General features: G+C 38.3%; 2 protein-coding genes across 4 annotated transcripts; one reads left to right on the top strand and one right to left on the bottom strand.

The window, feature by feature from the left end:
• Positions 1-7,553: 7,553 nt before the first annotated feature.
• Positions 7,554-13,514, bottom strand: LOC113299641. Of its 3 annotated transcripts, none has more exons than XM_026548705.1 (6): positions 13,384-13,514; positions 12,366-13,177; positions 11,716-12,279; positions 8,653-11,633; positions 8,313-8,507; positions 7,554-8,124 (listed from the first exon to the last, which is right to left on the bottom strand). In XM_026548705.1, the coding sequence occupies exon 4, from the start codon at positions 10,666-10,668 to the stop codon at positions 9,328-9,330; it is 1,341 nt and encodes a 446-aa protein (XP_026404490.1). In that variant the 5' UTR covers positions 10,669-11,633; positions 11,716-12,279; positions 12,366-13,177; positions 13,384-13,514; the 3' UTR covers positions 7,554-8,124; positions 8,313-8,507; positions 8,653-9,327. The 3 variants fall into 3 exon arrangements, with proteins under 3 accessions (XP_026404490.1, XP_026404492.1, XP_026404491.1); XM_026548707.1 differs by having other exon boundaries at positions 12,366-13,242; positions 13,384-13,512; XM_026548706.1 differs by having other exon boundaries at positions 8,653-12,279.
• Positions 13,515-16,208: 2,694 nt separating this feature from the next.
• Positions 16,209-18,338, top strand: LOC113295995 (ribosome biogenesis protein BOP1 homolog). Its single transcript, XM_026544319.1, has one exon. It carries the CDS (start codon positions 16,209-16,211, stop codon positions 18,336-18,338), a length of 2,130 nt encoding a protein of 709 aa, XP_026400104.1.
• The last annotated feature ends 5,527 nt before the right edge of the window (positions 18,339-23,865 follow it).

The following is a 23,865-nucleotide window of genomic DNA, read 5'->3' as shown; positions in this document are numbered from 1 at the left end:
AACAGCACGCGGGATTCCATGTGGTTGAATATTTTTAACAAATTTATTCACGATTACGGTAACCCGAAAGGAAGAACTTCCAAACAAATCGAGGAACGACACGACATCATCCTAAATGCGGTGGTTGAGTATCTAAAAATGAAACACCGAATCAATCACGCTACCCGCAATACATTATCCCCGCAAAAACTCGTAAGTATCTTTATGATTAATTCCACATAATCTACTCGTTTGCAAATTTTATGAAACAAACAAAGTTTGTGTGTTGTTTTTGTAGCATCAAGTCGTGAAAACGAGGTACTTACAAGAAAAGGGGGAAGCATTCATGTTTGAAGCCAACATCAACCATATTGTAACCAAAGTCACGGAGTACCACCAGCTGGGTGAATCGGAGACGGATTCTTCTTAAGAAGATTGATAGTTTAGTGGTGTTTGCTTAGGTTTTTAGGGCATTTGGTTAGGTATTTCGTAAGGTTTTGTGGGTAGATCTCTATGTAAACCCTCACGAGACTATAACTCGTTCACTAGGGTCGCATAGGGGTTTAAAGGCTCGATGCACGTGCTAAGTGCATTCGTTGTTCCGTCGAAAAGGATTACATTTGAAATAAATTACATTTCCGGCATTCTATGTTTACATAATTTCATGCCGGTACCAAGACTTGGCATGGATTTTATATATTTATTACATTCCGGTATAAAGTGTCAACCACTATATTGTTTCTGTGTATAATAAACCAGGTACCGGCATTGATGATATATACGAAACAACGCCGGATCCAATTTCCGGCGCATCGTTTATCCTTATTACTATGCCGGAAAATTCAAAATTCAAAATTTTGCAAGTACAATTTCATTGATTGAGTACAATAACGGCCATATTTGGGCACCATTCTATAAATACACTTTTTCTCCCTACAAAATAACACACACCTAGTTCCATATACTCTAAAAAGCTGATATCATTATATAATATTTCTAACTCTACCAATACCTCAACATATAAAACCAAGAACCGAGTGATCGTCTGTTTCTTCTGTAGTATTAGTTTGGTTTGAACAATCTAGTGTTGGTTTATGTTTGTTTGCGAGTCTTGAACAATGTGTTTGTTTGTGTGTTTTCTAAACTCTTTGCTTGACTTGGTTTATGTTTGATTTGTTTTCGGTTTGGAACAACATAACTTTGGAGTTTGTTCTGGTATAGAATCTAGTATTTTTATTATATTTATTATGTTGATAAACTTGTGTCAAATTACCTCTGTTACAGAGTTTGAATGTGGCAAGATCACATAAATTTCTAAGTTATCTGCAGTACCGGTGTGCTCGAAAAGAGTAAAATCAATGTCGGTTTCCTAAATGAAAGAGTTCCGGCATTTAAATGTGTTTGTATACTATGCCGGTGGTCTGCAATCTCCTTGGAAAATATGTTTTTGATAGAAAACCGGCACCGTTATGATGTTAACTTCTATGTCGGCGAATTTACTGATTTCTCTGGATGTTTTTTCTGTATTTCCGGCATGGTTCCAAAACAACAATCTACACCGGCACAAAAGTTCCGGCGTAATAATTATAAAACACAACTATGCCGGCATAGGCATCAGAATATGATTTAATGTTTACAATTCAAACTTCCCAAAAAAATAAAAGGTTGCACATTAGTGAACCACATATACCGAAATTACTCATCATCGCTTCTACACGTATTAACTTTAATCTCCTCCTCTTGAAGAGGTTTCTTTGATAAGGCCAACGCATCCCAAAATTGGTGATTATCCTCATACAATTCCATCCATCCCTTCCAGGTATTGGGATCTAGATTAGTGAGAGTGCACTTGAGAGTTGTTGTCGTTAGTCCTTGTTGTAGTAGAGCTAAAGATTCAGCAGCTGCAATTCTCTCCTCACAATCATCTTCCATTTTCACAAAAAAATTTCCACTCAAAAATATTTTTCCCTCCTTCTACTCTCACCTCACTCACCCAAATTCAAATAAAACACACAATAATCATTTATCAAAAATCTTAAGATTTTACTAATTATTATTAATCACTAATCCTGATTAGTGAGGGGTAGATTAGGTAATACGTAAAATACTTAGATAAGGGGTGACCCCGAATTGATATCTGGAACCAGTTTTTGTCCTTTTCTTATATCCCCCAATTCCTTTTTTTATCCCCCAATTAATAGTTCAAATAAAACCCTAACAGGAAATAACTCTAAATCATACAAAAAGAAAATATCAAACTCTAAATGAAACTCGGCATATGAATCGGTTCCATAAAAAACCCTAACTCGGCTATGAAAACCCTAATCAAGAAATGACTCTAAAATCAAACTCTATATCAAACACAAAGCATATGACAAACTCTAAATGAAACTCTGAATGGAAAACTAATCAACAATCAAACAGAAATTGAGAAAATAAAATAAACCCTAATCAGGTGAGATTTATACTTGAAGTTGAAGCCGAGCCTTATGGGTTAGAGGTGAAGTTATTCAACCCTTAGGGTTTCCAATTGAAATCTAGAACCTTAATTTTCAGTCGAGATTTCAGTTTTTTCAGATCAATTGATTTTGGTATTTTGTGATTGAGTTTGAGCTAATATGAATGAAATTGCAGAACGGGTTTACTTTCTTCTGGGTAAGAGGTGAAGTTAGGGTTTGGTATGAATCAATTGAGGGGTAGGTTTACTTTTTTTTGGGTTAGGTTGCAGAGCAAAACCTTCAAAGAGACGGAGAGAAAGAAATGAAATGAGATGGAGAAAAAATGTTTTGGGTAGCTAGGTTTATTTTTCTCTGGCGGAGAAAAAAGAATGTTTTGGTCAATAATCAAAATCTTGAAAAATTTTGGCGGACTTTTTTTTGGTGGGAAACACGAAATCCGCATGGTATAAATCTTGGTCGTTAGATTAAAAATGGGACATTCTCATTGATTTATTTAAAAAGAGCACACAGATTGAGAAGAAAACACAAAATTTGCTAAACCAAACAAGGATTCTGACCGTTAGATTAGATGGAGATTTGATCTCCTTAAATTTGGTTCGTTGGATTACAAACATTTACAATAAAACCATTATAGGCATAAACTTTATACCAACGATGATTACAAACACTCTGGTAACTCCGAGATCGAAACCTGGCCGGGACCGGACTACTATAAGTCGGAAACTTCGTCAGAACGACGAATCCGACCATCAACGGGTTCCGAGAAACCTTTAACAAACCCTAAATTCGTCGACTTCGAGAAATAAAGTGACTTCGAGATCGAAACCTGGCCGGGACCAGACTACTCTAAGTCGGAAACTTCGTCACAGCGACGTATCCGACCATCAACAGGTAAGAGTCTGCCGCAATATTTCACGAAACCTTGAACAAACCATAAATTCGTCAACTTCGAGAAAGAAAGTGACTGTGGTATCGAAACCTGAACGGGGCCAGACTACTATAAGTCGGAAACTTCATCATAATTACAAATCCGACCATCAACGGGTAAGATTACGTCGGTCGCGGACTACTATAAGGCTAAGTCCTATGGGCTAGATATCTATCTGCTGGATTGATCATCCACGTCAGCTTGGACAACCTACTAACCCCTATGACATGACAAATCTAACAACGGAATGATGAACAGAGCAGCGCTGGGAGCGGAACGGCACAGCGTCAGAATTTAACGCCGAATGAAACAACGCTCTAAATTTTATCAGACAGGTTTTTTAACATGTTAAAATCATCACGCATTTAATGCTAGTTCAGATAGTCAGTACCTTTGCATAGTCATTTCCGCTGTTCGTTGTCCACTAGGGCAAATAGGTTAATCGTGTGGACCTAAGACAATTCAGATGTGAAGGACTAACTAATCGTGTGGTTGCATGTTGGGCTCCATTTTTCAAATGTTCCCACAGATTTCCCTCTCTCCCCTTTTCAAATCCCGTGGACGAAAGACAATTCCCAGTTTTCAAATTAGGTAGTACTTTATAATTTACTAATAACTGTCACGATCAAGTTCTTTTAGATTTATTTAAAAACAAAAAAGTATTCTCTCCAGCCCTTAACCGTTCGGGGTAGGATCACTTTTTTGAGCGTCGCACTATTCAGTGTTTCAATCTCGCCGATAGTTGGAATGCGAGCAAATGTTAGGAGAGAAATAGCCAGATTGAATGTTAACTTTTTCTTGATTTGCAACACCTTTTGGCCAATCTAACAGCTCAATCTAGCCCATAGGGGTTAGCCTAAGTATGAGAGTTTGCATAAATGACGAATCCAACCATTTAAGAGTAAGATTGTATGGGAATATTACCAGAAATCTTAAACACTCACAAATTTGTGAACTTCGATAAATAAATTGGCTCCGATATCGAAACCTGGCCAGGAGCGGACCACTATAAGTCCGAGAGTTCGCATAAATGATGAATCCAACCATTTAAGGGTAAGATTTCATGGGATGTTACCAGAAATCTTAAACACACACAGATTCCTCAACTTCAATAAAAAAATTGGCTACGAGATCGAAACCTGGCCAGAAGCGGACTACTATAAGTATGAGAGTTTGCAAAAATGATGAATCCAACCATTTACTGGTAAGGTTTCATGTGAATATTACCAGAAATCTTAAACACACACACACAAATTCCTCAACTTCGATAAAGAAACTGGCTCCGAGATCGAAACCGTTCCGGGAGTGGACTACTATAAGTATGAGAGTCTCTCAAAACGACGAATCAAACCATTTACGGGTAAGATTCCATGGGAATATTACCATAAACCTTAAACACACACAAGTTTGTGAACTTTGATAAAGAAACTGGGTCCGAGATCGAAACTGGCCTGGAGCGGACTACTATAAGTCTGAGAGTCCGCAAAAACATGAATCCAACCTTTTAAGGGTAAGATTCTATGGGAATATCTCCAGAGACCCTAAACACACACAAGTTCGTGATCTTCGATAAAAAAACTGGTTCTGAGATCGAAACCTGACCAGGAACGGACTACTATTCTCGGCGTCAACAAAAAATCTTAGTCAGTATGAACTAACTAAGTCAATTTAAAGGTTAATTAATAACCCTTAACATAATTTAAGCATATAATTAAGTAACGGATTGTGATATAATAGGATTTGTAAGTGAACTAGCCCTTAACACGTGATGTAACGGCACGAGCCATGATGTTGGTTCATTTTTAATATATCGTATAACTTGTGTCCCGAATACTTATCAACTCCTTATGATTTAATATGTGTTTTTCATAAAAATAGTTGGGATTTTTCTCTATTTTTTTCTTTGTTTTTTCCTTTAATATTTTACCACCGGAGATTTGCTCAAACGAAAGAAATATAATCTTAACTTCCAGACACTTTTTTATTTAGGTTCATTGCTTATGATGAGATAATGCTCTACATGAACGTGGAAGTTTAAATATTTTTTGGAAAAATGTCGTCAGCAGCTCTCATCTCAGTGAAATCAACTAATCAATATCGTCCATAAAAGTCTCCACATGCTCATATTTCGCTCCAGCTGACTCATCTATCATGGTCATGTTGTCGATCCTCCAAATAGGCAGAGAATAGTATTTTTTTGCATCAAACGAATGATACAAATTATCCAATGTGACATGATTTCCCTGTAATTTTTCAACACCCATTAGATGACAATGTTTAAAATGTGTACCCATTACCTTTTCGAAGGTATTGTATATATGAGAACCTCTGCCATTAAATCTTCAACAAAGTATTGTGCCCAGCACTTCGTCTTAACGAAGGCTTTGGTAACTTCAAAAGTCTTGGAAATTTTGTCACTTTTATATGTTCCTACCTTCACTTGGAATACAATCTGGCGACACATAACCTCATAAAGAACCTTGAACACATATTGTATTCCCTGATCCTATTTCAAACTAATAGGTTGTCAATAGATCCTTTACCAAAAGTTGACATCTTTTACGTTGAATATTTAAAAAAAAAAAAAATTATGGTATTGTGGGTTGTTGCTTTCTAAGATTGTAGTTTTCAAAATTGGCCTCTTTAAGTCCCACGACTTTCTAAGTTTATATATCATGTTCGTTTTTAACATTTTAGTTAGCCATATTATGTTTGTTACTAACTTTAAAATTGATGTCATCTTCTACTGTGAACTTTATGTGATTTCAGAATTGAAATAAAAATAAATATTATAATTAATTAAGAAAACATTTATAACTAAAAAATGATTAGTCATTTATTATCAGCAATTAGTGAAACACTAATTAAAGAACACTTTATAATAAATAGATTATTTATTATGTGCAATTAGTGAAACAATAATAATAAAGCAATTATGATATTTAAGTTGAACAAACCACCACCGTTGATCTTTCTTTTCTATCAATTCCAACCAAGGTGGAACACTGGTTAGAGGCCACTCTTATGACACAATAGGTCATGAGTTCTAACCTCCCCGTTAATAATTTGACTTGAGTATTCATTTTTCATTCATAATATTGGAATTAATACCACGCCTGCGAGTTGTAGGGGTTGTCAAACTTAGCCTAGCTTTGTTTTGTACTAATGATAATTTTCCGTTACCATTAGTTAGGTAAATAATTGTAGTATTTATAAGATAAACTAATCAATTTTTCATCACAGTTATCCAACTTTTGCTAATTTAAACTAAATTTGGGGAGGACAAATAGTCACTTTAACTAAATAATCTCTACTAATTTTTAGCTTAGCAAAAACTACGGAGGACAACTGTCCTCCCTTGTACAAGTGTGGCTCCGCCACTGCCTGTGTGTTTTGTTCTTGTTTTGAAATTCTTCCAATTTTTGAAATTTCAATGTGTTAGAGGATGAATGTTAACTTTGTAATTGCGTTTGAAGTTTGTGATGTTGAGGGTTTCTGTGTCAACTTGGGAATTGTTATGAGGTAAATAATTCTTTTAATTGCTAAGTAAAGTAGTTCATGATTGTGGTTTGCTACTTGTTGTTGTTAACTAGGTGTTTGTGCTATGAGTTGAACCCAAACACAGCTATATGAAGGTTGGTATATTTGAGTTGCAAATGATGCATAAGAAATTTCAGAGTTGTAATATTGTACTGCAGTTGTAGATGGTACCAGAGAGAAGATGAAGTTTAGGTGGAATGGATGATTTGGAATAGCAGAATTTAGTAGTAGGGAGGTTTCATGTATGATGGTGAAAGATTGTATGTTTGGCTTGTGCAATGGCTTAGGCCTTAAGCCATTCAGTCAGTCAGACCCTGACTGGTTGTATGACCAGATATTCTGAATCAATTAATAATCCAGATTCCAGACCTTGACTTAGTTGAACCGGACTTGACCCAGTGGTCGGCGCTGGTTTGGACGGATCAAAAAGGAGGGAAATTTGGAAGGGTAACCTGAAAACTAGGCACCAGAAAAAACTTGGAGATTTGGAAGTCGTTGGATATAATGCTAATCTGTATGACAATTTTGTTTGCTTTATTATCTGTTGGATTGAAAAAACTGGTTAGCTATTTTTCAAACCGCAAATGATGGATAACTTTCTAAAGATCTACTCCGACGAAGTATAGAAGTTCACAAGTTTCTTAATCCAAAGGAACTGCGTCACATTAAAGTATAAAAAAATTTCAATACCACCAACTGTTTTTACAATAATGTTTAATGAGCCCTACTGTCTGCATATGAAATAATCTTGTCAATCATGCTTGCTCTCATGACACCCACCTTTTTAACCGTTACCCTGTTCATGTGTGTTTTTTTGCGAGATGAATGTGTTTCAAATTCAGTATTCTTCATCCCACACTTCATGTAATAGCATACAAATAACAGACATTCAGGATATGCTGCTTGTATGGGCGAATGGGTAGTTTCGACCTTCTTAATCAATGCAAGAGGAATTTCAGTTAAGTTCAGTGCACGACTTATTGCCGCTGCATAGGACTTAGCTTGTTAATAGTGTTCTTTCTTCGTGTTCATATCGCCTAACGAGTTCCTGTAGCACCATCTGTCACCGCTAATCAAGTCATACTCCAGTAGTGAGAAATAGTTATTGTTGTTACTCATTGGTGCGAACATTTTGACTGGTTTACATTCACGATAGTCCTTAGCAAGCTTTTTAATCCAGAAATTGTTGAATTCATCCTTATCATTCAGAAAAGATTCCTGCATAAACAGAAAGCAAAAGAATGAACGTTATAAATGCATATTGTATAAGCATGTGTACTTGAAGTTACTTACAAGAAGATTGAAATTTTTTTGAATCTACATACAAGAATGAACGTTGTAATCCAGGAATTAACCTTTTTTGAACCTGACATATAAGAAGATTTTAAATTTTAGAAAGTACTCACATATGCTTTTCAGGGAGAGGAATATCGCTTTCCCATACTTGGGGTTTGAGTTCATCTTTGTCCTCAACCTACTAATGTAGAAATCAATGAATTTCGAATCCAAGTAGGCGTCTTTGCTGGTTAGTTGAAGGATAAGTTCTCCACTTATATCAAACATCAGGCTACCATCGTCTTTGAATTCCATCGAAGCAATGTCTTTGCATTCAAAACAAGAAACAATTAAACCACATAACAGAATCAAGAAGTAAGATGCAACGTTTAACATTAAATTCTACATTTAAACACCATAACAGCCTCAATAAGTGCTGAACCTTTTTGGTTTCATTTTGTATCTACTTACGTTCTGCCATGTGTACTGAAGTATTCAAGTACTTTCTTCTTTTTATTGCCATCCAGCATTTCAATAATTCTGGAACCTTTTACATCCCTGCTCAGTGTCCCATCATCTTCTTCACCCGCTTTAACTTGCCTCTTATTCCGCTTCGCCAGTACCTTTATTCTCTTCCTACCCTTAGGAACATCTTTGACGTCCTCACCGGTGACAGGCTTAACGTTATCAGTACTAACTTCTGGTTCTTCTGCACTAACAACTTTAACTGCGTCTTTATAAAAGTCCTCCACATGGGTAGTTTCTGGACTATGATCATCTACAGCATGCTTCACACCGTCAAGAGTACCCTTGGATACACCATGCAGAATAACCGGCTTAGCACTCTCAGCTCCCGCATCACCATCTTGACTGTTGTAGGAAGTTTCTGTACCAGGATCCTTTACACTATGCTCTTCGACAGGGTTATCGCTACTTTCCATCACGATTTCCATATCACCATACTTTTCCACATTATTTTCTTGACTGATTTTGGCGGTTTCTGTACCAGTTTCTAGATCCAAACCATGCTCTTCGACCGGGTTATTGCTACCTTCCATCACAACTTCCATCTCTACATTAGCCTTAATCTCTTTGATCTTTACCTCTCCATCTAACTCTAGTTCTTTAATCAGCTCTCCCACATTATTATGTTATGGTTCCGCGCAGTTTTGTATCCGCATCCTCTTCCACAACTAAAACTTTGTCTCTAGCCTCACTGGTCATGTTATCCTTTTCCTTATCAATTTCCACATCAATATCCCCACCTTTGGTTGTAATCATCACTTTTGTCGCCTCACTGGTCATGTTTTCCTTTATTATGTTGACTAAACTCTCAACCCCATGACTCTCTCTGACCTCTGTAGCCTCAATAGTCATGTTAATTTTTGCATCATCATCTTCCTCTTCCACAACTTTATCCACCGGCTCATCTTCCTTGTTGCCGGTAGGTCCTAAACCATGATCCTCTTCATCGGACTCAACTTTGCGAGATAAAAAATCTACAACATGCATCACACCGTCAAGAGTACACTTAGTGTTTAATGCACCACCGACTACACTATCGGATACACCATCCAGAATAACCGGCTTAGCGCTCTCAGTTTCCGCATCACCATCTTGACTGTTATGGGCAGTTTCTGCACCAGGATCCTCTACACCAGGGTTATCGCTACTTTCTGTACCATGCTCTTCGACAGGGTTATCGCTACTTTCCAACACGACTTCCGCATCACCATGTTGTCCCACATTTCCAACTTGACTGATCTTGGCAGTTTCTGTACCAGGATCCTCTACACCATGCTCTTCGACCGGGTTATCACTACTTTCCATCACAACTTCCGCATCACCATACTGTTCCAGATTATTATCTAAATATGTTAGTACTGAGATAATCACCTCTTCCACGTTATCAACACTAATTTTTGGTGCTTTTGCACTAACAACTTTAACTGCGTCTTTAGGATAGTCCTCCACATGGCTAGTTTCTGGACTATGATCATCTACAACATGCTTCACACCGTCAAGGGTACACTTAGTGTTTAATGCACCAACGACTAAACTCTCGGGTAAACAATGCTCTTTGTTACTCTTAGCAATCTCAGCTTCCGCATCACCATCCTCTTCCACCTTACTATCTTGATCGTTCTGGCCTGTTTCTGTGCCAGGATTTTCTACACCATGCTTTTCGACCAGCTTAGGGCTCTCAACTACCGCATCACCATCCTCTTCCACAGTTAAAACTTTGTCGCTAAGCATGTTTTCCTTACCAATTTCCACATCAATTACCCCACCTTTGATCGTAAGCATCTGTTCCTGCATTTTCTCCAACACTTCCACCACATCATCTTGACGTATGTGGTCAGTATATGGATAAGTACCTTGTACGTCCCCCTTCACACCCTCAAAACCATTATTATCCTCGGGTGCACTCTCGACAAAACTCTTAACACCATGAATATCTCTGACCACTGTAGCCGCAGTGATCATGTTAATTCTTGTATCATCAGCTTCCGCATCCTCAACTTTGTCCACGGGCCCATCTTCCTTGTTGAGGTCCTAAACCGCGATCCTCTTCCACAGGATCATCTTCACGGATGTTGGAAGTTTCTGTATCAGCACCCTTTTCCTCAGGTGAAACTTTGTGTCTAAGTATGTCTTCCTTAACAATTTCCACACCAATACCCTCACCTTCGTTTGTAAGCATCACTTCCACCACATCATCTTGACGTATGTGGACAGTATATGGATTAGTACCCTGTACATCAAAACCATTCTTATCCTCGAGTGCACTCTCGACAAAAATCTCAACACCATGAATCTCTCTGACCTCAGTGGTCATGTTAGTTCGTGTATCATCATCTTCCTCTTCCTCTTCCTCTTCCTCAACTCCGTCCACCGTCTCATCTTCCTAGTTGTGGCTAGGTCCTAAACTATGATCCTCTTTGTTGGACTCCTCTTCCACATTATCATGTTGATGGTTCCGCGAAGTTTCTGTATCGGCATCATCTTACACGGATAAAACTTTGTCTGTAAACATGTTTTCCTTACTCATTTCCACATCAATAACCCCACCTTTGATTGTAAGCATCACTTCCTGCATATTATCCAACACTTCCACCACATCATCTTCACGTATGAGGTCAGTACCTTGATTAGTACCCTGTACATCCACCTTCACAGCATTCATAATCATTCCTGACCTCATCGTGTCCACTCTCGACAAAACTCTCAACACAACGAATCTCCCTGACCTTTGTAGCCTCACTGGTCATGTTAATTCTTGTATCATCACCTTCCCCTTCCTCACCCCTGTCCACCGGCTCATATTCCTTGTTGCGGGTAGGTCCTAAACCGCGATCCTCTTCATCAGACTCAGCATTGCAAGAACCGCCATTCTTGCTAGATTCACCAGATTCCGAACTACCGCTTGTAGTATTCTCCGGAGGAGCACACTGTTATACCAAAACAATTTAATCTCATCCAAACATTTAGACAAGTCACACAAAGATCAAGATAATTCTCAAAATCACTCACAATTGTTTTATGTAATTGGATGACCATCGATCCCACCGACCCGATTCTCTGTGCATGTGAATCGAACAACTGAATCATATTCTCAGAAACTCCATCTATCATCTCCTTCACCCTGTTTATCATTTTTTTCGTTGCATCTGCCGTCCAATTATTAATAAATTCAACTGACACTCTAGCATCTAGGTGGGACCCATGTTCGGCATCACCTGCTCCTATTACCTCTCTGGTTTGATCCGGAACCTCCTGATCAACATGTCTATTGTCACCAGAAGAATTCATGGCTTGATTTTTCTCATGACGGGGACCATCCGCTTAAGCATCTTCCAAATCATGATTTTCAGACACAGCTTCCTCCCATGCAGCATCACGAAACGCTTCACCTCCCGCACGGATTTCCTGCAACCTGTCATCACTATAGACTACTCCTTTCATTATTTCACAAAGCTTCTCATAATTAATTACTTCCCCGCACCACACCGTAAGAATAAGGGGACGCTGCCCTTTCGTACGCGATTCACTTCCGTACTTTTCAAGCAAATGCGGGAAGAGCTTCAACATCCAGACCTACAATACATACAAATAAATATTGAAACAACGACAATCAGTAAATATGTTTTGAATGCATAAAAATTGAAGCCAATCCCTCTTACCACCAACGCTTGTGGTAATCCTCTTGGCTTGAGAGAGAGCTTAGCGGTAGGGTCTTCTTTGTTGTTTTGATATTTAATTGCTTTCTTCGTATTCTCAAAACAGAGGACATACGATTTCTCACCCCAAGGGATTTTGTTGAAATGCTCTATGTTTTCCACCGAAAGCCAGTCTTGGTCGTCTATTTTGTGCTGCAGTTGGCGCCCAAGTATGAATACGTGCACCATAAGTAACAAAGCCAATTTCACCCTCTCGTCAGATGAACATGGAACATGCTCCCTATTTCGTAATTTCCGGGGACGTTTTTTGCTCTTACCGGACAATATGGGATTACGAAGAGCATCAGCCCCTGCACCCTGGACCATGGGTTTCGTTCTGAATACAAGGAATTCATATAAATGTGTTCCTTCCACTTTATGAATACCCTCAAAATGCTTCTTCTTGAGGTGCGAGACCCCCTTCAACTCAATTTCTTCACCCGACTCCTTGAAAGGCAGACATGTAACTCCTTGAAGTCTGCCTTGCAGAAACACAAGTCTTTCCCTTCAACACGGAAGGGTACCTCACCTTCTCGTGTTTGCTCCGGTCCTACACGGATCTCCCTAGTCATTAAAAAGAAAAAAAGGGCAGACAGACCATTTTTGTGACTCCGGCATGTCGACTAGATGTCCAATCGATGTTTTCCTAACCTGGGCCAGCTCATATTCAGACAACGAATTTCGTATATCTCTCAGTGTATGCAGGCTCGAGTAGTTGGAAACATGACAGGGAAACTGCCTCAACCTTTTGTTGGTGTAGATAAACCTACTGCAGACTACCAAAACCAAAAAAATTTAAAAACTTGCAAATAAAGGACACGCAAGTTTTGCAAACCATCAGCTGTATCAAGGCAATCGGGAATTAAACGTCAGTGTCTGGCGAACTCATTGAGTCCTCGTTTATTATACAAAATAAACTTATTACTTATTAGCTAATTGGAACTACAAAAACCATATAAAGATCCATCCAAAACCTATTTACCTGTCCTCTTCAACCTCCACTGGAGTTTTTTTTTGTTTCGTTTTCTTTTCCTGGGTTGTTTGCTACTCTTTTGCCCCTCCTCCTCGGGATGTTTCTGCGCATTCCCATTGGTTGAAGGTTTTTCAGAAGCCATTACATTTAACCTACAATCATTATCGTGGATTTCATTAGAATTCCAAAAAAAATAAATTGGTAAGTAACATTGACATAAAATTTAATCATCCAAATTTTGTGTTATTCAACCAGAGCGAATTCGCCATCAGTGTAAGGCGAACTCATTGAGTTTGCGTTATTTTAGTAAGAAGAGTGCAAAATAACCTTATTAGATAATCGGAACTACAAAAACCATACAAAGATCCATGAACAACCCATTTACCTGTCCTCCCCGACCTCCAATTCCACTCCCACTTCTGTTTCGTCACGTCTTCTTTTATTTAGTTGTTTACTACTCTTCTTCCCCATATCCTCGGGATGTATCTGCGCATTCCCCTCGGGTGGAGGTTTCCCAGAAGGCCTTCCCTTTAACCTACAATCAGTACTGTGGACTTCATAAGAATTCAAAAAAAAAAGAAGAAGATGCAGTCTCATGAAAAACTGACATAAAATTGTATCAGCAGAATTTGCTCAACTAAAAAGAATTGGATCTATTAACTGTATTATTTCATAGAAGCTACCAAAATGAACGGAGTCTTTCATATTCAGCCTATCTACAGGCAATAAATGAGCCAACAATGACCTCTCAACTTCTGATGAAGGTATAATGATACAACTATCTACATTATAAGACAACAAGACAGTTCAGGAAAAACTACTTAACAACTATGTCTGACAACATGTGCGAGTTACAAAATACCGGCCTCAAGTTCACCTTATGAATTCGCCAAATCTTTTTCACTTATTCAGCCGCACCACAATGGACAATGCTAGTGTAGCCTTTTTCTTAGAATATTCGGGGTTTGCAGACATTTCAGTTTCACAAAAACATGCTATTCCAGATTTGAGATTACAAAATTTACATTTTGTTAATTGTTTCATTTTTAAACAGTTCACTGCATTCTACTTGAAACACAGGAGGAACACTACCAATCTGATAAATTGAAAAAGTTGCAGATCTAAACCATATAAAGATCCATGAACAACTCATTTACCTGTCCTCCTCGACCTCCACTTCCACTCCCACTTCTTTTTCTGATCGTCTCCTTTTAGCCATTACCTTTAACCTACAGTCAGTACTGTGGATTTCATAAGAATTCAAAATGAATTAATCTTTCATATTTAACCTATGAAATGCAATAAATTAGCCAACAATGAAACCTCAACTTCAGTCGAACCTAACCCTATAAATGATTCAGTTAACAAATTGAAGAACAACCATCTACAAATAAAAGGGTATAAAACATATACCTTCAATCTTCTTCAGTTCTTCAGAATATGAGAGATTTCTTACCGGCATAGAAATTGTCGATTGTTGGTGGGATTCGTCAGAGAATTCTTCTATCGGCAACCAAAATTTTGTAAAACCTAATAATCGTCCGAATGAGATTTATTGGTTATATCGAAACATTCCAGAGGGAATCGGAAATTTGTAATATTTCTTATTTAGTATCTAACACTCCAGCGTCGCAGATGATTTGGACACAGTTACTAGGGGTATTGGAAATAGTAAATTTTCCTATTTATGATCCGGCCCTCCAGCGCAGCAGCTGATTCGGACCCAGTTACTATTTATAACCTTCGAGTGTCATGACATGTTGGCTGTTGGGATATGACCGGAAATAAGGAATCTATTTAACCGTTTTTGTCCTGCTTGGCCTGGTTCGGTAAATAGGAATAGTAAAGTGTTGTGTGTTGTTACCAACAGATGATATTACCGGTCTTTGGCCAATCAACCTTGATTGGACCGCACGAGCTTTTACTGATCTTCTAGTACAGAAATCATATGTACACTGCTAATGTCCTTCTCACATAACGGGATTGAGTGGAGGTTGGAAAATGCTTTCAATAGCACATATCAATCATGACAGAACTCTGAGTAATAATCTCCATGACCTTAATTATTGTTTCCTGCACTGGATAGAACACTGCATTATCTCCCTCGCCTAACCCGGGTGCAATGAAAGCCCTTTCCAACCCCACTCAATCCATTTATGTGAAAAAAATGGTATTTAGCAGTGTATTTTTTTCCGTACAAAATAAAATTACTACTTGCAGAGAAAAAGAATACAAACACAAGACTACAGACATAAGCAAAACACGCTATACAAAACACGCTATAATAGTTTTCGAAACGCCAAAATTATAAGGGAAGTTATTGTTCGCAAGAAAAAAAAACAAAACGAAACTACAGACATAAACATAACAATACGAATCGTGAAGTGTTAGTGTTACCGAATGATATTACCAGCAAAAGCCCCCAAAACATGTGATGTGACTTGAGTATAATATTTTGTAAGTCGGCTATGGCTGGCTTTGATTTAGAAAACAGAACAGGGGAAGGGATGATGTTTTAGTCGGCTAGGTATTTTTCTCTTGAAAGGATGAAAACTCAAACCTATATATAGCCGGAGTAAAACCCTAAAGTCGTGTTTCGAGAATCTTTCCAAGTAGAAGGCCATTCTAAGTCCATGCACCTGTCGATTGTGGGCTAACCAGTTGTCCAGCTAGAAGTCCATTTATAAGCGCCCATTGCTTCATGGTGAGATACATAAAGCAACTTCGCCCGATCTTTTCGCTTTCTGGTTTTCTCAATCTATCTATCTCCGCCGGGGGTTTGCGGGGTTTGAGAACCTCATAGCAGTATGAGCTTCGTCAAACATCGAAATCTAATGAAGGTTTATAACAAATTTGTTCGTCAAAAGGATGAAAACCTGAAGAGGAGGAATATTGATAAGAAGAATAAGAAATCGGTACAAAAAGTTGAAGAAGTAAAAGAGGAAACACAAGTTCATGCCCTAGAACCAGATTCTAATGTACTTACAGATAAGGAGAAGAATAAGAATAAGATTTCGAAGATGAAAAGGCTAAACAAAGTAGACGAGAATGAAGATGTTGAACATGGTGAAGAATCTGATATTCATCCAGCTGTTGAAGAGAGTGATTCCTCTGAAGATGAGGTTGCTCCAAGAAATACCATTGGTAATGTTCCATTGAAGTTTTATAAAGATGAGGAACACATTGGATATGATATTTCTGGGAAGAAGATTAAAAAACAAGCAAGAAAAGATATGCTTGAAGCTTTTCTAGCTAGAACAGACTTTTCGAAGAAGCTCATAGTTCATGATGATTACAATGATGAAGACGTTGAGATACCAAAAGAATGGCAAGAACTTATCAGATCACTGCTTAAAGGAAAGACTCCACATGCTGATGTCAATCCATATCCGGAGTATGTAGATTGGGTTAAGCATGATGCCGTGCATCCAATGTCAAATGCTCCAGAACCAAAGAGGCGATTCATTCCTTCAAAATCAGAACATAAGAAGATTGTTCGATTGATCACAGCAATCCGAAAAGGGCATATTACATTTGAACCACCGAAGGAAGAGAAACGCATTTATCATGATTTGTGGGGAGATGATTCAAGCTCTACTGACAAATCTAGACAAGGTTTGCGTTTTATTCCTCCACCTAAAGCCAAGTTACCCGGTCATGAGGAATCATATAACCCTTCGTTAGAATATATTCCGACTCAAGAAGAGATTAGTTCATATGAGCTAATGTATGAAGAAGACCGACCGAAGTTTATCCCGAAAAGGTATGAGTCTCTGAGAAAAGTCCCAGCATATGATAAAGCAGTGGAAGAATCATTTGCTCGTTGCTTAAATATTCTTTTATGTCCTAGAGTTCGAAAGAAGCGTATTAACATTGATCCTGAATCTCTAAAGCCTAAACTTCCTAACCGTAAAGATCTAAGGCCTTACCCTATAACATGTTTTCTGGAGTACAAAGGCCATATTGATGCTGTTACTTCGATATCTGTTCAAGTGTCGGGCCAATGGCTGGCTTCTGGCTCAAAGGATGGAACAGTGCGTATTTGGGAGGTTGAAACTGGGCGGTGCATAAAGATGTGGGTTGTTGGCGAAGCTGTCAATTGTGTTGCTTGGAATCCAGTTCCAGATCGTTTTGTTCTGGGGATTGCTGCAGGTCAAGATGTGCTTGTTCTGAATACTGGACTTGGGAGTGCAGAAGAACAGCATAGAGTTAAACAACTTCTGAACATTGACGCACCGTCAGGAACAGATAACTCTGATGATAAGAGCACACCTATAGTGAGTTGGATCAAGCACGATAAGCATGAGGGAATCAGGTTGAAGCATATTAAGACGGTAACCTCTGTTGAATGGCATCGTAAAGGAGACTACTTTAGTATAGTGATGCCCACTGGTGACTCGAAGGCTGTTCTGATACACCAATTGTCAAAGAAAGTTACACAAAGAATTCCTTTTAAATTGCATGGGCATCCAGTTTCATCAGTCTTCCATCCATGTCGTGCCATCTTGTTCATTGCAACAAAGAAAAGTGTCCGTGTTTATGATTTATTGAAGGAAAAGCTCATTAGGAAGCTAGAGCCTGGAGTTCGTGAGATTTCCTCCATTGCTGTTCATCCTGCTGGAGATAATGTAATTGTGGGGAGTCGGGAGGGTAAAGTTTGCTGGTTCGACATGGATCTCTCTACTCAACCTTTTAAAATTCTCAAATGTCAGCCCAAGGATATTACAAATGTGGCCTTTCATCGTTCGTACCCCCTCTTTGTTGCATCCTCTGAAAATGGCACTGCATATGTGTTCCATGGCATGGTATATTCAGATCTTAACCAGAATCCACTTATCGTTCCATTGGAAATTCTTCATACAACAACACATGGAAGAGGTGTCATAGATTGTTCCTTCCATCCTAGGCAACCCTGGTTATTCACTGCTGGTTCTGATTCAGTAATCAAACTTTACTGCCATTAAGAAAGAAGTTTTAAGCAGAATATGGTATACAAGGGATGGTGATTGAGGGTACAATATCCTGGTGAAACACGTTGAATTTTGGCTCCCTGTAGAGTACAAAGCCGTGGAAGTCTGTCACATGGTTGCTAGTTGTACGCTTTTTATTACAAAACCAGGAGAGCCTTGTGTTCTATTTAATGTTATTATCGGTTTGTTACTGTTTAGTGTTTTATTATTGGATTTTAGTCAGTACCTATATGAAGGCTTTAACTTGAAACAAATTATTACGTATTATCAATTTAGAGTTTGATGAATGACATCTTTTATTGGGGAGTTTTGTGTAGACTGTTGAATGAAAAAAAAAGTGATTCCATGTTTAAACTATGAATTTGATATTCTTTTAATCCTTGTATTCTGTCTCCTTGAGTCCCTTATGCAGGAAATTTGATGAATTGATATGAAAATTATGGAGTAATAATTTTGGACGAATAGAGACAATACTTATTATTCAAGGACAGATACTTCTTAGTTACTTTGCAGAATTCTTCTTATATTTCGAGGATTAAGTACTTTTTATACTTCATCAAGGATACTTCATACTTCGCATTCTTCAAGGGTTGATATTTCTTATTTACTTCGCAACTTTCCAGAACTTCACAAAAGAATAGAGGCAAGTACGTACTTTACAAGTCCGATATTCTTTCGCTCGTTCCTCCAACAACTACAACAAGGTGGATTTTTTCTTAAAGATCGTTTTTCAAGCAATATTCAAGAAAAAAGAGGCAAGACGTAGGATCAGAATCTCGCACAGAAGAATATGCTTGCGAAATTATTAACAACACATCGCGAAGACATCGCAGGATGATTTCAGAAACGACATAACAGATGACATCAACTTAAACATGAGAAAAGTGTGATGATCTTGCGAAAATTAGGAATGTTGCGAATGTTACATTTGTAAGCTTGCGAAAATACCGCAAGCCAGATCTGAAATTAGGGGAAATGTTAGTTGTACATTAGCTGTCATCCACTATGTAAACACCTATATAAAGAGAAAGGCAAGAGAGAGAGAAAGGATATAGATAATAAGAAAGAGAGACACACTTTAGGAGAGGATACATTCTGTAAAGAGAGAAAGTAGAATTGGTTGTATTATTATTATCTCATTCTTCTTCCTCCTTCAAGAAGCTAGAGCTCCAAATACTCATTAATGGAGTCTCCATGTAATCAAGATGTAATTACAAATAATCATAGTAAAACCTAACCCCGTGGATGTAGATCAAATTGATCGAACCACGTAAACCTTGTGTCTCTTTACAATTTTAGCATTCTTATCATCATTTTTATGTTTAGATCTACAAATTATTACAAGGGGTGTGTTGTAGGATTTCCTGCAACTACAAAGCCAGTAGCTCATACTGCATATGTGATTCGAAATTACTTACTCGTACCTTCTCAGTATTACTTTCCAGGTGGTGCTAGAGAAAGGTCTTCTGCCTTGAGCTTCTTATCTAGCCCGGTATAATATGACCTTTTTGATCCCGTATTGCCATAGGGTTTAAGGTATGTTCGGACGGGGTTTTAGTCCGCCCTGGTGGTGAGCATGCCACCTAAAACGACCGTGAGTGTTGCGGCCATCATAACCCGCCGGCGTGGCCTGACCGCCTCAGCGTCCTTGGTGGGACCAAGGAGAACACTCTTCGGCTCAACCTGCCGATTGATTAGATCGGCTTTCCCGTCTCGTTGTAATAATCCTTCTCGTGTTTAAGCAATGATCCATCTCGATTTGTAGACCGAATGCAATTGTTAAGTATATTCCACTTCCCCGATGACGCCCCTACCAAATACACCTCGCCTAACCGATGATGTCCACTCCGGAATAGCGGGCCCGGGCATGGCCAGTAGGCGGCTGTTCGAGTCGGACCGGTCATCCTCAGTTGTCGGTTAGTCGTTTTCATTATCGGGGACAAGCTGATCCGCCAACAAGGTATTGAATGCCCTTGCTTGCGAAATCTATCCCCATGATGTAAAGGAACCATATATTCTGATTCTTCGGAATTAGGATTGTCTGTTAGACTGTTACGTTGGGAGGTGAGGCAGTATTGTGCACAGATGCCTTTTTTACCTACTTAGCCGCCACTTAGTTATAGTAGCCTCTGAGTACAGTTGGTAGTTAGTACAATTAAATGATCCTGAAGAAAAAAAAAAAGTACATTGGTTGCACAAAGATCAACTCCATGTCAATGGAGCATTAATGTTCTGGTTACTCGTTTAAGGCATTTCTTGTGCATTTTAAGGTATATGTACGATCATGCTTCTTAAATCTGAGGGATAGCCTCTGCTTTAAAATGTTAGTTATAGGCTGTAGGGTTGTGTGCCTGATGATACATACAAGTCATACTTTTCCTTGTCTGCGTGTGGTTGTGATTTTGATATCTCGCTGAAGCAATAACTTGGGAGGGAGACCTTTCAAAATGGCCATATATTATTGTTTTTCTGGAGTCATTCTAATGCGGAATTAGATGGCAATTTGGCAGTCACCCTCTCCGCAGCGTGTTCATGCAAGTCACGCTTACCATTGGTTTGCTAAAGCATTTGCTTCCGGTAGAATTTTTGATGAAGTGCTAGTTTGCATTCCAGAGAGTATAACATCATACTTGTTTTTCTTTTTTTTCTTTCTTTGGAACTTATTGATTTGACTGAAATCACCTGACTCATCCGATCTGACTCGTCTGACTAAAAAATATGTGATCGAGTGACTCAGTGTCTTGGTCAGTCAAGGACATTTTATTTCCTGACTCAAACTGGTCCGAGCCAGGAATTAGGTCAGTATCAGGTCCAAAGTCTAATACGACTCAGACTAAAAAACAAACCGTCTGGAATCTGACTCGTGCCTAGTCAGGGACCAAGTCAGATTCAGACGCCGAGTCAGCAAAAAAACACACTTTGGAAGATTGTGACGCCCCAACCTACTTGACTGCAACCTAATTGAAGCATCAAACCTAGATTACTAATTTTAGGAATCATAATTACTTCAACTGCTAATAACAAAATCCAAACTCTCTGTTATTATTATAAATGAAAGTCTCTCAAGTGATATAAATATGTTAATATGTTGTTTTACAGAATAACAAAAATATAGAAAAAAAATACACAACATCTCTAAGTTCGATAATGCTTTAAAGCTACGAAAACTAATATCTTCACGTGCATCATCTCTTCTGATAACTGAAAAATTGAAGTGGGAACGAGTGAGCACATCATCCCAAAAGGGATGCCCAATGGGAACATATAACTTTTAAAGAAATCACTAACGTGCTTCACAATTCTAAAAGATAATGAAATTAAAACAGAACAATATAAGAAAACAGATAACACCTTTTACACACAACACGAAGCAGAAGATTTCTTCAACTCTTTTCCCCAGATACTGCGCCCATCGTGGAAATATCCATGAAAGATGCACCACTCGGTGGATTTATGAGAATTGAATTAAGCAACCTAAACATATGATATCCTAACCTCGTCTCACTCAATGGAGAAGAAGATGCTAGGAATAACTCCAGTCTCAAATAATAAAATGAATCCAGGTACCGTAAGATATTCTCGTGGAATGCGTACACCTCATAAATCCCAATGCCACCATCTAAGTCTAGAATATAATAATGTTTTGATTACTATGATCTGACCCCGCACAGCAGGTTCACAAAAGTCCCAACCACTATTCGTAGACCAAAGTCTCCAAATAATGACCATCTCCAGTCATGCACCTAGAATTTCTTCATAAGTCAAGGTTATAGTAACCCAGTCATACTACTAAGACTGAACAATCAAGTATGATATGCATACGAGTGAATTCTCCATATAAAAATAGTATATATAATATCAAAACGGATGAGTTACCGCCATACTAAGATAAGATTGTTAACGGGTGAGTTATCGACTTACTATGTTAAGACAATTAAATTAAAAGAGATAATATTCAACTGGGTGAACCCTGTCTACATAAAATATTAATTCCTAATCATCTTATCAAGGAGCCGTGTGGAATCACAGACACTCCTCGTGGGGAACCACACAACGCATATCACACAACATACTCATTCAACCACATACAATCATGCTCACAGAGAACAAGGATTCATTGTGCTTGCAGATAAATTAAACTTAATGATTACAAGAAGGTTACAGAGTTCCCACCTAATTTGATGACAAGCCACACCTAGCTTGTATTCCCCAATAATTCACTGGTTCATCTTCTGTATCTAGATCGTTGTTAGATTAATTTCTATTAATCAACGTTCATCTTCAATTAGTCGAGTCACTAGCCGCTAAATCGTTTCTTGACTGGTCTAATAGCGTTAACGAGCTTGGGGGGTCCTTACAAAGATGAAACTTTTATACTTGGGATGGTCTGAGTAGCTAGAATGAAGGAAGGGGAATCCTACTAGCATTCATCAATTAGTTCTCTTTCTTGTGATTATCATCAATAATTATATCATCTACAAAGCCTATTTCCTACTCAATACTACATTTGATCGAAATTTTTTATCAAACAAGAATTATTTCAACAAAAGAAATTACAAGAACACATTTAAAAAATTTCAAACTAAAAGTAAACAGTTCATCGATTATTACTCAAAAAGTTTTCATTACAACCAAATTCTATTTTCAAACACTTACTTTACCAATAAATCCAAACAAACCTTCACCTGTATTGTGCCAAACAAACACCATTTCCAATACCAAAAAACTAGAACTAAATCAAACATTTCTACTAATCAAGAAAACCTCCTGAACATCATCACCTGTATGCATCAACATAACCACCAAACTAGAAGGAAAGTCGTCCGGAAGATCGAAAAGAACACCTGAATCTACACCAACATCTGCAACAAAACCAAGAAGAGGAGGAGCAAAAACAAGCATCGAAAAAGCTGTTTTGTTAAAAACTTGTTGATTATTTTCAAGCTTTATTCTAAACCTGAAAATCTAGCCTTTTCCGACACTTGCGAAGAGACTACTAAAAGTCATCTTCATCAGTGTTCCATCCTTCCTCTTCATATCTCTCACTATCATTATTGTCAGATGGCGCAGGAGAAGTATCACTTGAAGATGCAGATTCCTCATTGTCAGCATCTTCTCCAGTCCCCTCCTCTTCTTTCTCGTCCTCTAGCATCTCTTCAACTTCATATTTTGGCTCACCCTCCTGCATGGTCCTTGCGAAAATCTTCGGATTGGCACGTTCATAATCAAAACGATTCCTCAACTTCCTCTCCTGGTACCTCTTCATCCCCCTCTTATCCTCTGCAACATCTGAATCAAGTTCATTGGTATCAACCTCCTATAAATCATACTCAAAACCTTCATCAGAAGCATCAGAATCACTTTCAATCGCACTTCCATATCTTTTACATTAGGAATGCTTCTCAGCTCACTCTTCATCCTTTTTATCTCTTCTTGCAAAATATTTTGGCCTCCATGCGCATACAAATTTTCAATCCTATCTACTTCTCTCTGACGAATCCTCTCTTCATCTTCTCTCTAA

Source organism: Papaver somniferum, chromosome 7, assembly GCF_003573695.1.
Source record: "Papaver somniferum cultivar HN1 chromosome 7, ASM357369v1, whole genome shotgun sequence".
Classification (NCBI taxonomy): Eukaryota; Viridiplantae; Streptophyta; class Magnoliopsida; order Ranunculales; family Papaveraceae; genus Papaver; species Papaver somniferum.
Note: the sequence above shows the minus strand (reverse complement) of the source record. Positions and strands in the feature narration are given on the sequence as shown.

Bases quoted from the DNA above. Each gene is read 5' to 3' on its own strand.
- LOC113299641 (XM_026548706.1), bottom strand. From the start codon at position 10,668: ATGATCACTGCGGCTACAGTGGTCAGAGATATTCATGGTGTTAAGAGT.
- LOC113295995 (XM_026544319.1), top strand. From the start codon at position 16,209: ATGAAGGTTTATAACAAATTTGTTCGTCAAAAGGATGAAAACCTGAAG.